Here is a 14,803-nt window from a genome sequence, read left to right on the forward strand (position 1 = left end):
ATAAAATGTATCATAGACTTAACCATATTATTATAGTGACTTAATCTATGACCGAAGTCCACTACAACCCTACTATACAGCAGAGCGAGTTCCCGGTTTTTTTTTTAAATTAACTTCTACATTTTTAGTATGGTGTAAATATTACGAACATTTTAATGATTAACAAGATATATAATTAATTGTGGTTTAGTTTTATATATACGTATATACTTTTAATTTATCCAGAGAGCACAGTGATCAAACTTCTTCAAATACACAAATTTCAGTCTCACCTGTACCTGTTGATGTAGTTCCAAATCCTGCTCTAACTGAAAATTGTACACCTGCTATTTCCCAAGCTGCAAAAGTCTCTTTTTCATTATCTCAAGATGATGTTAACCTAGCCCAACCATTAGCTACGTCTATGGAATATGACGTAAATTCTGATGTTGATACGCACAAGCTAGAAACAAGTATTTCACCTATCAAGAATCATGAACACACTATAGTTGGACGACGAATTTTAGATTTAGCTTATATATGTCAACAAATTAAAGAAAAAGATAATCACGACCCATACGGTTGCTCATTTAAGGACATGGTTTGTGTCAATGAAAAAAAAATTGGTTTAAAATCATCTTTTGCATTTAAATGCAATTTTTGTCTGAAAACATATACAATTGACTCGGAAAGTTCAGAAGCGAATATGACGGATATAAATATTGCTGCAGTAGCTGGTATAATGAATGTGGGTGGAGGATTTAGTCAGCTTCAAACTATGACCGCTTCTTTGGAAATACCTCCCTTAAGTCAGTTTGTGTACAATAAGTCACATGATATAGTTTGCAAATCATTTAATGAATGTGCTCTTAAAGAAATGGAGGCAGCTGCAAAAGAAGAAGCTCAACTAGCCGTAAGTGCCGGAGACATAGATACTGACGGAACTCCCCTTATTTCAGTAGTTGCAGATGGATCCTGGTGCAAACGGTCTTACAGGTCAACTTACAATTCATTATCAGGCGCTGTAAGTTGATATTATATTCTTATTTTAATTTAATAAATTTATGATATGCTATACAAAAGTAATATATTTTACTATTTTTAGTATACCTAAGTATATTACAGTAGGTTGAATTAATTTTTGCCAAAAACATTGCATTTGAAAATTGTGTGTAGGTATATACCCATTTTATATATAAAATGTAATAATATAATATGTTTTTAATGTTTCAAATATACCCATAAATAATATTTTTTAGTTACAGCAAAATAAATAAAATCGTTATTCTTCATTTAAATAACTAATTTTGTCGAAATTTGAACTTAAAATATCTATACCTATAAGAACTTGTGTTGATACATTTTTTTAGAGTTTTTGGTTATAATATGAACTACTCATGAGAAACCTTGTAATTTTTCTAGATACTGTTTACAATATTGTACATATTATAATTAAATAATAGATTATATTATGTTCTTATTAAATATTTAAAATTGTTTTTATTTTTGTATATTTAGGCTGCAATAATTGGGTATAGAACGAAAAAAGTTTTATTTTTGGGAGTAAAAAATAAATACTGTTCAATCTGTATTCGTTCTGGTCTTGGTTCAAAAGAAGTTAAAGAACATTGTTGCACTAAAAATTGGTCGGATAAAAATGGATCGTCGGGTATGGAAGCAGCTGTAATAGTTGAAGGTTTTAAACAAAGTGAACCTATGTATGGTATAAGGTATCAAAAATTGATAGCCGATGGAGACTCAAGCGTATACAAAAAAATTTTAGAAGCAAGGCCTTATAAAAATTTAACTGTACAAAAAGTTGAATGCCGTAACCACCTTCTTCGTAATTTTTGTAACAAACTTAGAGATATAACTACGAAAAAACAAGCAGGTCAATTAGCTCATAGAAAATTGTTATCACGTAATATTCTACGAATGCGAAAAGGTATAGTGAAAGCTATTGAATATAGAAAAAAAGAAAATTCAGTTATAGGACTCAGAAATGATATTTTAAATGTTGTCAATCATGTTTTCGGTGATCATAGTAGTTGCTCAAAATATTTTTGTGACATAACCGACGATAATAATTCAAACGATATTAATTACATGGAAAAAATTTTTAGTACAGATAGAGTGTTTATAGATAGCGTAATGCAACCTATTAGGTATCTTGCTAGACATACTTCAAGCTTGATACTGAATGTTGACAGCAATATAGTTGAATCTTTTAATGCCATTATTGCAAAACTTATAGGAGGGAAAAGAGTGAATTTTGCTCTAAAAGGGTCATACGCTGGACGTTGTGCGATTGCTACAGTTACTAAAAATTCTAAAAGACCTTTTTATTCTTTGCACAAGACAATTTTAAAAAATAGTCCCTTTAAAAAATTGCCATCAGTGAAAATGGAAATAACACGACGAGATAATCAATTTCGTCAAAATAATCGCTTGACGAAAAATAAAAGGTTTAAAAAAAAATTATTTGGTGTGAATGACTCAAATGCTTCATATGGAGAAAATTCAATGAAACCAGATATGAATGAAAATGAATATAATATAGAAAAATTGGAAGTCATTGAGTCCATGAAAAAAATTGCTGCACAAAGAGAGGTAATAGAAAGACAAACTGTTAACCAAAGTTCTTGTCAGAATTGGTTGGACATTAGGCGTAAATTACTTACTGCTTCAAACTTTGGAAGCATAATTAACCGTCGTCCAGACACGGGTTGTGAAAATCTAATAAAAAATTTAATTTATACTAGTGATGTTGATACAATAGCAATGGAGTATGGAAGAAATCATGAAAATGAAGCTAAAATTTGTTTAGAAAATTTACTAAGTATAAAAATAAGAGAGTGTGGATTGTTCATTGATGAGTTTAATTATTTCATTGGAGCAACTCCAGATGGATTAATTGATGAAGATGGCTTGGTCGAAATAAAATGTCCTCAATCAGCTGCAGATCTGACTCCCGAAGAAGGAATTGAAAAAAAAAAAATTAGCTGTTGGAAAAAAACTAATAATGGGACCACTTATGAAATTAAAAAAAATCATAAGTGGTATTACCAAGTACAGGGACAGTTAAATGTTTGTCAAAGGGATTATTGTATTCTCGCCGTGTGGACAAAAAAAGGAATGAAGTATGAAATAATTAAAAGGGACATTCATTTTTGGACTACTATCATGTTGCCGAAACTTCAAAATTTTTTTTTCAATTGCTTTTTGCCGGAATTGGTCGACCCGAGGCACTCACGTAGTATGCCAATACGGAATCCAGAGTACATAATTAGAGCACAAGAAGAAAAAAAAAATAAACGTTTAAAGCTTCTTTAATATTTTGTTTTAAGTAATATTGAGTTTTGTTAAAGTATATAGTTTAAGTATATACAAATATTAAGTTTTTTTTTACAATGTACCTTAACATATTATGAAATCGTCTATACGTTAAAATAAAATAAAAATATTATTTATATATTCGTTTATGATTTATTGTCTTACTTATATATACACATATACATTACAAACATAAATTAATATAATTAATGACTAAGGGACATTCGTATTGCCGGTTGTACTAGGTTTCTACTAAATGCTATTCACTGACGACTGACCGTGAGAGGTGGAACATTTAAATTATTATATCCCCAAAATACCTATTGATTTGCAGTGGCGTAGTTACGGGGGGGGTGTAAGGGGTTTCCACCCCCCCTACACCAAAAAAAAAAACAAATCTTTTTTATATTGGTTAGAATTTTAAATAATAGATAGGTAAATAATACTAGTACAAATTAACATGTGTAATATTATTATTACTATATATTATATTAATATAGGTAGTTATAGAAATTATTCGAGTGTTTACACTTCTGAGTTTTATTTTAAGAAAATCAATTATAAAATCGACGAAAACAGCGATAACGACCTCCATAAAAATGATCTAAATATTAAGACTCTTGAAACCTGTATACCTTCTTCATCTTTTACTTCGGTTGATATAAGAATTAATGACATAACATATTTTGTTAACCGTGTATTGTCTCATAGTGAAATTCATACAGTTATAAATAGTATATGGACACCAGATATAACGTTTAATTTTCCTATACATAAAAACTTCGATAAAAATAAAAAAGGGCAAACGAGCAAATTTCAATTCAATTGGTTATTAAGATGGCGATGGTTAGCATACTCAGAAAAAGAAGATGGTGCATTTTGTAGACTTTGTGTTGCTTTTTCAAAATATGAAGGTGGAATAAATGGCCAGAAACTTGGTGCTTTGGTATTAAACAAATTTGATAATTGGAAACACGCTATAGAAACATTTACTAAACATGATAAACTAAATTATCATATTAAAAGTGTAATAGACACCGATAACTTTTTAAAAATGAGAAATAATCCAAGTATATCCATTGAAAATCAATTAGATACAGCCCGTAGTAAACAAGTAAATGAAAACAGAATAAATATTTTACCTATAATTGAAGTTATTATTTTATGTGGTCGTCAAGAGCTTGCAATACGAGGACATAGAGATTTTGGTAAAATCAATGTAGAAACAATGCAAACTACAAATGAAGGAAACTTTAGGGAACTATTGCGGTATAGAGCTCGTGGTGATCTAAAGCTTAAAACATTTCTTGAAGGTCCAGGTGAACGAAATAAATATATTAGTCCTACTAGCCAAAATGCTATTATTGATTGTTGCAACACGGTAATACTTAATAAAATTGTAGCTAAAATAAATAAAGCAAAGTGTTTCACTGTCCTTGCTGACGAAACCGCCGATGTATCTGGTATAGAGCAAGTGTCTTTATGTGCTAAATATGTTGATATAGATGAATTAGTTGTCAGAGAAGATTTTTTGCAATTTGTTCCTACAAACGATTTAACTGGCAAAGGCTTAGCAACTCTTATTATTGAAAATTTAAAGGCGTTCGGGATAGAACTTAAGTATTTACGTGGACAGGGGTACGATGGGGCTGCAGCTATGTCTGGACAATTTAATGGTGTTAGGTCACATATTTCTCAATTGTATCCGATGGCAACTTATGTTCACTGTACAGCACACACCCTTAACTTGGCAGTATCTAAATCTTGTACAATACAACCAATTAGAAACTGCTTGGGTACGATTGGAAAATCACGAGATTTCTTTGTATACCCCAAACGAAAAAATATACTTTCACAAGCAATCGAAGACTTTAATGGAACAATTAATGCAAAAACATTAAAACGCAACTGTGCTACAAGATGGATCGAACGTTTTCATTCAGTTCACGATTTTATCGAACTTTTGGAATGTGTCGTTGATTCCTTAGACACTATTAGTAGTTGGGCCGATGGTGATACCTCAAGTCAAGCAAATAATTTAAAAAATTCAATCTTACAAGGAGAGTTTATCATATCACTTTTGGTTTTATCGAAAATATTTGCAGTTGGATTGCCACTATCTAAACAATTCCAAAGCGTTGCCATTGATTTAAGAGAAGCTATGATATTAGCTAATGCGACACTGTCTGAATTAAAAACAATTCGAAGTAACATTGATGAATATTTTCATGAAATCTATACAAAAGCATCTGTTCTAGCTCAGGAGTTGTGTTTTTCAATATCATTACCTCGAATTGCACGTAAACAAAAAAACAGAGATAACTATTCAGTGAACACGCCTGAAGAATATTTTAAAATAACAATATTCATACCTTATTTAGAATTGTTTATTAACGAAATTGAATCGAGATTTATTGAACATCAGAAAACATTAAAAGGATTTCAAAACTTATTTCCAAAAACGTCAGAAATGACAACACTTGAAAAAGATGAATTTATTAGTTTGATAGATTTTTATAATGATGATTTTGCAGATAACAATAAAGATATTTTGGTATCTGAGTTAAAACTTTGGCGACGTAAAATACTTGCACTAGATAAACAACCTACAAATGCTATGGATGCTTTAGTTATCTGCAATAACATGTATCCAAATATATACAAATTACTACAAATTTTAGCAACACTACCTGTTTCAACAGCTTCATCCGAAAGATCTTTTTCATCATTAAAGAGAATTAAGACGTACCTAAGGAATACAATGTCAGAGGTATTTATAAAATTGTATAATATAATATATAAGAACTAATTAAATAAAAATAATAAATATGAATGATATTTTACATTTTTAGAAAAGATTAAATGGTTTGGCAATGCTCTCCATTCATCGTTCAATATCAGTAGATGCAAAGGAAGTGTTGGACGAATTATCTATTAACAAACGTCAAGTGGATTTTATTTTATGAATTATTATAATAAACTAATATAAAACTATAAAAACTATTTATAATTAATACAAATTTGAAACAAAATAAAAATAACGTACGTAAAAAACTAATAACTTGTAATTTGTATCATAAATATATTTTAAAACCCCCCCCAGAAAAAAATCGTATCTACGCCACTGGATTTGCATAGTAATAATATTGGAATACAAGCGTATATAATAATAGGTCAATAAAAGTATAATAGGTTATGCGTCTGTAAAAATAAAATTACCAAAGCGTATGCGAAGCGTACCGTAAATTATTAAATAAATCGAACGTTGCGTCGCGCTTGAATTGTGTAGTCAATACGAGTAGTATTGAGAGAATGATGCGCCGCTCCCGGAGACGGTTTCAATCACTCGCTCACGCGTCGGTAAGCGACCGAAGTGGGCGTGGTATAAAGCATTGCGTGAGAGGTTTTACGACATCTAGTGAGCGTTGTTACGTTTTAGTTTTACTGTCGAAGACCCTTAAAACACGAATTTTGAAGAAATTTTGAAAAAATTCGTGAAAAGTGATAATAGGCGGAAGCGATGGCGAAAGTTAAATACCGAAAAAAAAAAACGCGAAAAAAAAAATTCCGAATTAACACGGCCGCCGCAAATTATCTTCAATCCCGGCGGCCGGCATCGAAACCACGACCCTGGGTCATCAGCACATACGCCTAAACCTACCTACCTACCTATCGAGTTGAAAACTGAAGTCAAATCTATGACTCTTAAACCGTAATGCGCAAAAAAATATATCCCTCCGACGCATATATTAAAGCCTGTATATAGTAATAACGACTTGACGCCGCTAAATTAATTATTGTTGTTAATCAATTACTTATTTAAAAACAATATTTACTAAACGTATCTATACATAAGCAATATCAAACAGTATAGGCATATCATTATACAATTTAACTACCAGATTTTACTGAAATATATGAAGATCTATTTGTTTATTAATATTGTATTATATGGTATCTGCAGCATTATAATTTTTAATTTCCTCAACCAATCAAGTCACCTAAAAACTGTAATGAATTAAGTGGGTACTATATAGTTATATTGTACTATTGTCTATTCAAGTAAAGAACCATATAATGCAGCCCTTGTTAAATAATATAGGGGGGTCGCTCAATAAATGTGTAGATAATAAAATAGTATTAATTAAATATTAATTATTAAATAGTTTAATGGTATAGTCATATCATAATACAATTTAACTGCCAGAATTTAATTAAATACATAATATGTTATTTTTTGTCTATTAATATACATAATTTGACTCACCTAAAAACTGAAATATTTTATTATATATTTAATATTTAACCACATAATCGTTTGACATGGGCTCAAAACCTATCCATATAGTATAGTCATATCATAATACATTACCTCAACCAATTAACTCACTTGAACTGTAATATATTGAGCACAACATACTATACGTTAGTTATGTTACTATTGTCTATTCAAGTAATTAATTTATTATGTATTAAATAGTTTTTCATATAATATTCATAATTAAACCTACCTATTTAAGTTGTTTCAAATAGTATATAGTCATATAATCATACAATTTAATTTCCAGACCTTAATTAAATACATACATTTTTACTTCCTATGTTTATTTATATTGTATTATTTAAAATCTGTAGCATCGTTAGTATTTTACACCAAATTTGACTCACCTAAAAACTGTAGTACCCACTACATAGTATATTATATTTTTAATATTTAATATTCGAGCCCATGTCAAACGATATGGGAGTGTTGCTTTATAAACGTAGATAATAAAAGCAATAGCTGTGTATATTTGTTTTTTATTAATTTGATTTTATGCTAAAGATTGAACCTATCAAACGATGCTTAATAAATGTAGCTCACAATTTATCAAATAGTTTAATTGATCACTTGCTACTCATAACTAAACCTACCTACATAAGTAATATCGAATAGTATAGCCATATCATTATACAATTTAACTGCCAGAATTTAATTAAATACATGTAGATCTATTAGTTTATAATAATTATTATTGTATTATATAGTATATAATATGCAGCAGCTATGCATCATACATAAAATTTATAATTAGCAAATCATATTACCTCAAAGAATCAACTGCCATAAAAATTTTAATATATTTAGTACTACCTTCATAGTATACATGTAGGTAAATTATATTACTATTGTCTAATTCAAGTATAAAAGAACCGTCCCATATATTCCATAAGTTCTATTTTGTTATTGTATTATTTAGAATCTGTTGCAGTAAATTTATGATTACCAAATTTGACTCACCTAAAAACTGTAATATATTAAGTACCTACTGCATAGTATAGGTATTACATATTTAATATTTAACCACATAATCGAGTCCAATAAATATTGCTCAATAAAGGTAGACAATAAAAGCAATAGCTGTGTATATCAATTTGTTATTTACCTTTAAATTAACTGTTTATTAATTTGATTTTATGCTCTTTACGGGGTAAATAAACTCACTTGAACTGTAATATATTTAGCACAACATAGTATACATGTACATTAGTTATGTTACTATTGTCTATTCGAGTAATTAATTTATTATGTATTAAATAGTTGATTTCATATAATACTCATAATTAAACCTACCTATATAAGTTGTTTCAAATAGTATATAGTCATATAATCATACAATTTAATTTCCAGACTTTAATTAAATACATACATTTTTATTTTCTTTATTAATATTGTATTATTTAAAATCTGTATCATCATTTGTATGCTACAACAAATTTGACTCACCAAAAATCTGTAATGAATGAAGTGGGTACTACATAGTTAACATTTAGTTTAGTTATTATAAGATAATAAAAGCATTAGCTGTGTATATTTGTTATATTTTATTAATTTGATTTTATGCTAATGATTGAACCAATCAAACAATGCTTAATAAATGTAGCTAATTATTTATCAAATAGTCCAATTGATCACTTAATACTCATAACTAAACCTACCTACATAAGTAATATCAAATAGTATAGCCATATCTTTATACAATTTAACTGCCAGAATTTAATTAAATACATTAAGATCTATAAGTCCATAATAATTATTGTATTATATAGTATCTGCAGCAGCTTTGTATCATACATAAAATTTATAATTAGCAAATTATATTACCTCAAACAATCAACTGCCCTAAAAACTGTAATATATTTAGTACTACCTACATATTATACAATGTAGGTAAATTATATTACTATTGTCTAATTCAAGTATAAAAGAACCGTCCCATATATTCCATAAGTTATATTTTGTTATTGTATTAATATTATTTAGAATCTGTTGCAATTCGTTATTATCAATTTGTTATTTACCTTTAAATTAACTGTTTATTAGTTTGATTTTATGCTCTTTACTATGTAGTAGGTACATACTATATTGCAGTTTTTAGGTGAGTCAGAACTGGTAATCATTAATATAATGTTAAATTGTATAATGATATTGCTATACTATTTGATATTACTTATGTAGGTAGGTATTGTGTATTTAATCATGAGCATAAAATCAAATTAATAAATAGATAATCAAAAGGTAAATAATAAATTACAGTTTTTAGGTGAGTCAAATTTGGTAAACAAAAATTTAGTGTGGCATACAAAATATACCTACCCGTAGTATAGTCATATCGACCAATCGATCAATAATAATATATGTATTGTAATACACTCTGCGTTGAAGTATTCGAACGTTTCCGTCACATCCATCGTCGACTCGAGCTAGGATATTATTATATAATTCAACTAACCCAACCACCGTATCGACTCTTAACATTTAGGCGTTTATTTATTAAGTATACATGTACCTACAGTACCTTCTGTGGCTATATCGTGTATCAAATATATATGTATACCGATATGAGTAGCTCACGGCGTCACCGAGACCGAGTAGGCAAAAGTCTGTAAAATATAAAATCGAACGCTTCGACGCATATATATATATATGCCTGTACATAATAATAACGACGCCGTCCGATCTCGCTGTTCGCGAACGAAGTACAGCCGCAGGCGGTCAATACATTTAGCGGAGAACGCGATCAAGTCATCAAGGGGGAGGTCCGACGTCTTCGAAAGGGGTAAAACTCGAATTTTGAAAAAAAAGGTAAAATTTTCGTTCAATACGAATATATAATATGATAAGGCGAAAATGATAGCGAAAGGAAAATGACAAAAAAAAAAATGTGGAAAAAAAAAATTCCGATTTAACACGGCCGCCGCAAATTAAACTCCCGGCGGCCGGCATCGAAACCACGACCCCCGTGTCATCCGCACCGACGCCTTACCTACCTACCTACCTACTGAGTTGATAACTGGCGTCGAATCTATGACTCTTAAGCCGTTTCAACGTCCCGGCGAATTACGAATGCAGTCCCAGCGTCCGCAGAGGGCTTTTGAGCCGGCGATCCCACGGCTTCGGGCAGCGGACGACCGGCTCCGCCACCCTCGGACGTCGAAAACGCGATATTCGCGAAAAAAATATAACCCTCCGACGCATGTATTTATGCCCGAATATAGTAATACCTACTCGACGGCGGCGATATCGGCACTCGACACTCGGCGCCGTACCGCGGCCCCGGGAATCGTACCGGACGAAGTACGGCCGCGTGCAACCTGTAAATTTAGCGGGGAACGCGAATATCGCGTCGACGGGGAGGTGAGACTTTCGAGAGAGCGGTGAGACGCGACTTTAGTCGAAAAAGTCGGAAAAATCGGTAAGACGGCGACGACGCCGCGCTTTCCGCTATCGTTCTCTACGCCGCGGCGCTCGAAAATATTCGAGTACGGCCGCGCGCGACCTATAAACGTAACGGGGAACGCGAATAAGGGGCAAACGGGAAAGGCGGACGCCTCGAAAAGGGCTAAAACTCGAATTCTTGAAAACAAAGGCAAAAAACGCGGGCGACGGCGGCGGACGTAAAGCGCGTCTTCTCGGCCGCGGAGGGCCCGTCGGGAAAAAATCGCGGCCGCGCGCGGTACGTAAATTTAGCGGGGAACGCGAATAAGGTCCGAACGGGGCCGCCCGGTGACCCCCGGGGGGGTAAAACTCGAAAATTTGCAAAAATTTTGAAATAAATCGCGAAAAGTGATAAGAAGGATTGATAACGCAGCGACGGCTCCGCCGCCGCCGGGAGACCCGTTTTCCCCTCCATTATCCTCTAAGAGGGTTCGGAAATTCGCCATAGGCGGCGCCACACGGGTCTTCGTTTTATACTATAAGACTAGCTCTCCGAGCGTCGCTGGGGGAGACCCCCAGACCCCCCGTGGTTGGTGAGGAGTGTTGTCGATGTCGGATGCCGCAGTGGTCTTGTGGTCTGGTCGTCAACCGAAGCCGACGCGGTGTATGAGTGATACAGAGGTCTAGTGATAGGGATCTGTGAAAAAATTAAGTGATAAGGATTTTAGATTTTGATAAGAAAAGTGGATTTATGATAAGGATGGTGGATTAGTGATAAGGATTTTGGATTTCTGATAAGGATTCTGGGTTAATGATAAGAATAGTGGATTGTGAATGGTGGACAATGTGCGACAACTGGGTAACTTCGTCAGGTATGCAATCCGACTGCGTCGAATCGCGGACAGCGTTCATTACTGTCACCGAGAACGGAAAAATTAATTACTTGAAAAAAAATTCAAAACATTTCGGGCTTCTATGCAAATCATATAGCAATCGTCTTTTAAGGGTGTCTAGCAGGTCAGTCACCTCAGTGGTCCGAGTAGGCAATCCGACTTCGTCGGATAGCAGACAATATGCGTCGGCCGGTCGTCAGGTATGCAATCCGACTGCGTCGAATCGCGGACAGCGTTCATTACTGTCGCCGAAAACGCGAAATTAGGTAATAAGTTTCATGAAAAAAATTGTAACATTTCGGGCGTCCATGCAAGTCATATAGCCGTCGTATATTTTTGAGTGTCTAGGTGATCAGTCACCTCAAATGACGTTCACCGTAATAATAAGGGTAGGGTGTCTAGCAGGTCAGTCACCTCAGTGGTGTGGGTAGGCAATCCGACTTCGTCGGATAGCAGACAATATGCGACGGCCGGGTCACGTCGTTAGGTATGCGATCCGACTGCGTCGAATCGCGGACAGCGTCCATTACTGTCGCCGAAAACGCGAAATTAGGTAATAAGTTTCGTGAAAAAAATTCAAAACATTTCGGGCTTCTATGCAAATCATATAGCAATCGTCTTTTAAGGGTGTCTAGCAGGTCAGTCACCTCAGTGGTGTGGGTAGGCAATCCGACTTCGTCAGATTGCAGACAATATGCGTCGGCCGGGTCACGTCATCAGGTATGCAATCCGACTGCGTCGAATAGCGGACAGCGTTCATACCTGTCGCCAAAAATGCAAAATTAAGTAATAAATTACGTGAAAAAAAATTATGCAAAATTCAAAACATTTCGGGCTTCTATGCAAATCATATAGTAACTGTCTTTTAAGGGTGTCTAGCAGGTCAGTCACCTCAGTGGTCCGAGTAGGCAATCGTCGGATAGCGGACAATGTGCGACGGCTGGGTAACTTCGTCAGGTATGCAATCCGACTGCGTCGAATCGCGGACAACGTTCATTACTGTCACCGAAAACGGAAAAATTAATTACGTGAAAAAAATTCAAAACATTTCGGGCTTCTATGGAAATCATATAGCAATCGTCTTTTAAGGGTGTCTAGCAGGTCAGTCACCTCAGTGGTCCGAGTAGGCAATCCGACTTCGTCGGATAGCGGACAATGTGCGACAGCTGGGTAACTTCGTCAGGTATGCAATCCGACTGCGTCGAATCGCGGACAACGTTCATAACTGTCACCGAAAACGGAAAAATTAATTACGTGAAAAAAAATTCAAAACATTTCGGGCTTCTATGCAAATCATATAGCAATCGTCTTTTAAGGGTGTCTAGCAGGTCAGTCACCTCAGTGGTCCGAGTAGGCAATCCGACTTCGTCGGATAGCGGACAATGTGCGACGGCTGGGTAACTTCGTCAAGTATGCAATCCGACTGCGTCGAATCGCGGACAACGTTCATAACTGTTCATAACTCCCCGGGTCATCCGCACCGACGCCTTACCTACCTACCTACCTACAGAGTTGAAAACCGGCGTCGAATCTATGACTCTTAAGCCGTTTCGCCGTCCCGGCGAATCGCGAACGCGGTCCCGGCGTCCGCGGAGGGCTTTTGAGCCGGCGATCTCACCGCATCGGGCAGCGGACGACCGGCTCCGCCACCCTCGGACGTCGAAAACGCGAAAAAATCGGACGCACGTATTTTGCCTGTATATAGTAATACCTACTCGACGGCGGCGATATCGGCACTCCACTCTCGGCGTCGTCCCGGACGAAGTCCGGCCGCCCGCGGCCTAGAAATTCAGCGGGGAACGCGAATATCACGTCGGCGGGGAGGTGAGACTTTCGAGAGAGCGGTGAGACGCGACTTTAGTCGAAAAACTCGGAAAACTCGGTAAGACGGCGACGACGCCGCGCTTTTCGCTATCGTTCTCTACGCCGCGGCGCTCTAAGATATTCAAGTACGGGTGCGCGCGGCCTATAAATGTAACGGGGAACGCGAATAAGTCGCGAACGGGAGGTGAGACGTTTCCAAAACAGTTAAAACTCGACTTTTCGAAAAAATTATCGAAAAACGCAGGCGACGGCGGCACTCCTATCGCACGTCGTCTCGGCCGCGGCGGGACGGGCCGAGACAAAGTACGGCCGCGCGCGGCCTCACAATTTAACGGGGAACGCGAATAAAGTCCGAACAGGGCCGTCCGAGGTGCGCGAAGGCGTTAAAACACTAATTTTGAAGAAATTTTGAAAAAATTCATCAAATGTGATAAGGCGGAAGTGATAGCGAAAGGAAAATAACGAAAAAAAAAAACGTGAAAAAAAAATTCCGGATTAACACGGCCGCCGCAAATATCTCCAATCCCGGCGGCCGGCATCGAAACCACGACCCCCGGATCATCCGCACATACGCCTAAACCTACCTACCTACCTACTGAGTTGAAAACTGGTGTCAAATCCATGACTCTTAAGCCGTTTTCGCCGTCCCGGCGAATCGCGAACGCGGTCCCGGCGTCCGCGGAGGGCTTTTGAGCCGGCGATCCCACCGCATCGGGCAGCGGACGACCGGCTCCGCCACCCTCGGACGTCGAAAACGCGAAAAAATCGGACCCTCCGACGCACGTGTTTATGCCTGTATATAGTAATACCTACTCGACGGCGGCGATATCGGCACTCCACTCTCGGCGTCGTCCCGCGGCCCCCGGGACTCGTCCCGGACGAAGTCCGGCCGCCCGCGGCCTAGAAATTCAGCGGGGAACGCGAATATCACGTCGGCGGGGAGGTGAGACTTTCGAGAGAGCGGTGAGACGCGACTTTAGTCGAAAAAACTCGGAAAACTCGGTAAGACGGCGACGACGCCGCGCTTTTCGCTATCGTTCTCTACGCCGCGGCGCTCTAAGATATTCAAGTACGG

The 14,803-nt window shown here is 35.9% G+C and overlaps 2 protein-coding genes across 2 annotated transcripts; both read left to right on the forward strand.

Annotated features, from left to right (window-relative positions):
- LOC132937319 (uncharacterized) lies at positions 1-3,618 on the forward strand. Its single transcript, XM_061004144.1, has 2 exons — positions 1-1,003; positions 1,498-3,618. Exons 1-2 carry the CDS (start codon positions 404-406, stop codon positions 3,310-3,312), a joined length of 2,415 nt encoding a protein of 804 aa, XP_060860127.1. The 5' UTR covers positions 1-403; the 3' UTR covers positions 3,313-3,618.
- A 748-nt stretch (positions 3,619-4,366) lies between these two features.
- On the forward strand, positions 4,367-6,278 carry LOC132932610 (52 kDa repressor of the inhibitor of the protein kinase-like). Its single transcript, XM_060998987.1, has 2 exons — positions 4,367-6,082; positions 6,165-6,278. The coding sequence occupies exons 1-2, from the start codon at positions 4,367-4,369 to the stop codon at positions 6,276-6,278; spliced, it is 1,830 nt and encodes a 609-aa protein (XP_060854970.1).
- The last annotated feature ends 8,525 nt before the right edge of the window (positions 6,279-14,803 follow it).

This window comes from Metopolophium dirhodum, chromosome 1 (genome assembly GCF_019925205.1).
Source record: "Metopolophium dirhodum isolate CAU chromosome 1, ASM1992520v1, whole genome shotgun sequence".
NCBI classification, from domain to species: Eukaryota; Metazoa; Arthropoda; class Insecta; order Hemiptera; family Aphididae; genus Metopolophium; species Metopolophium dirhodum.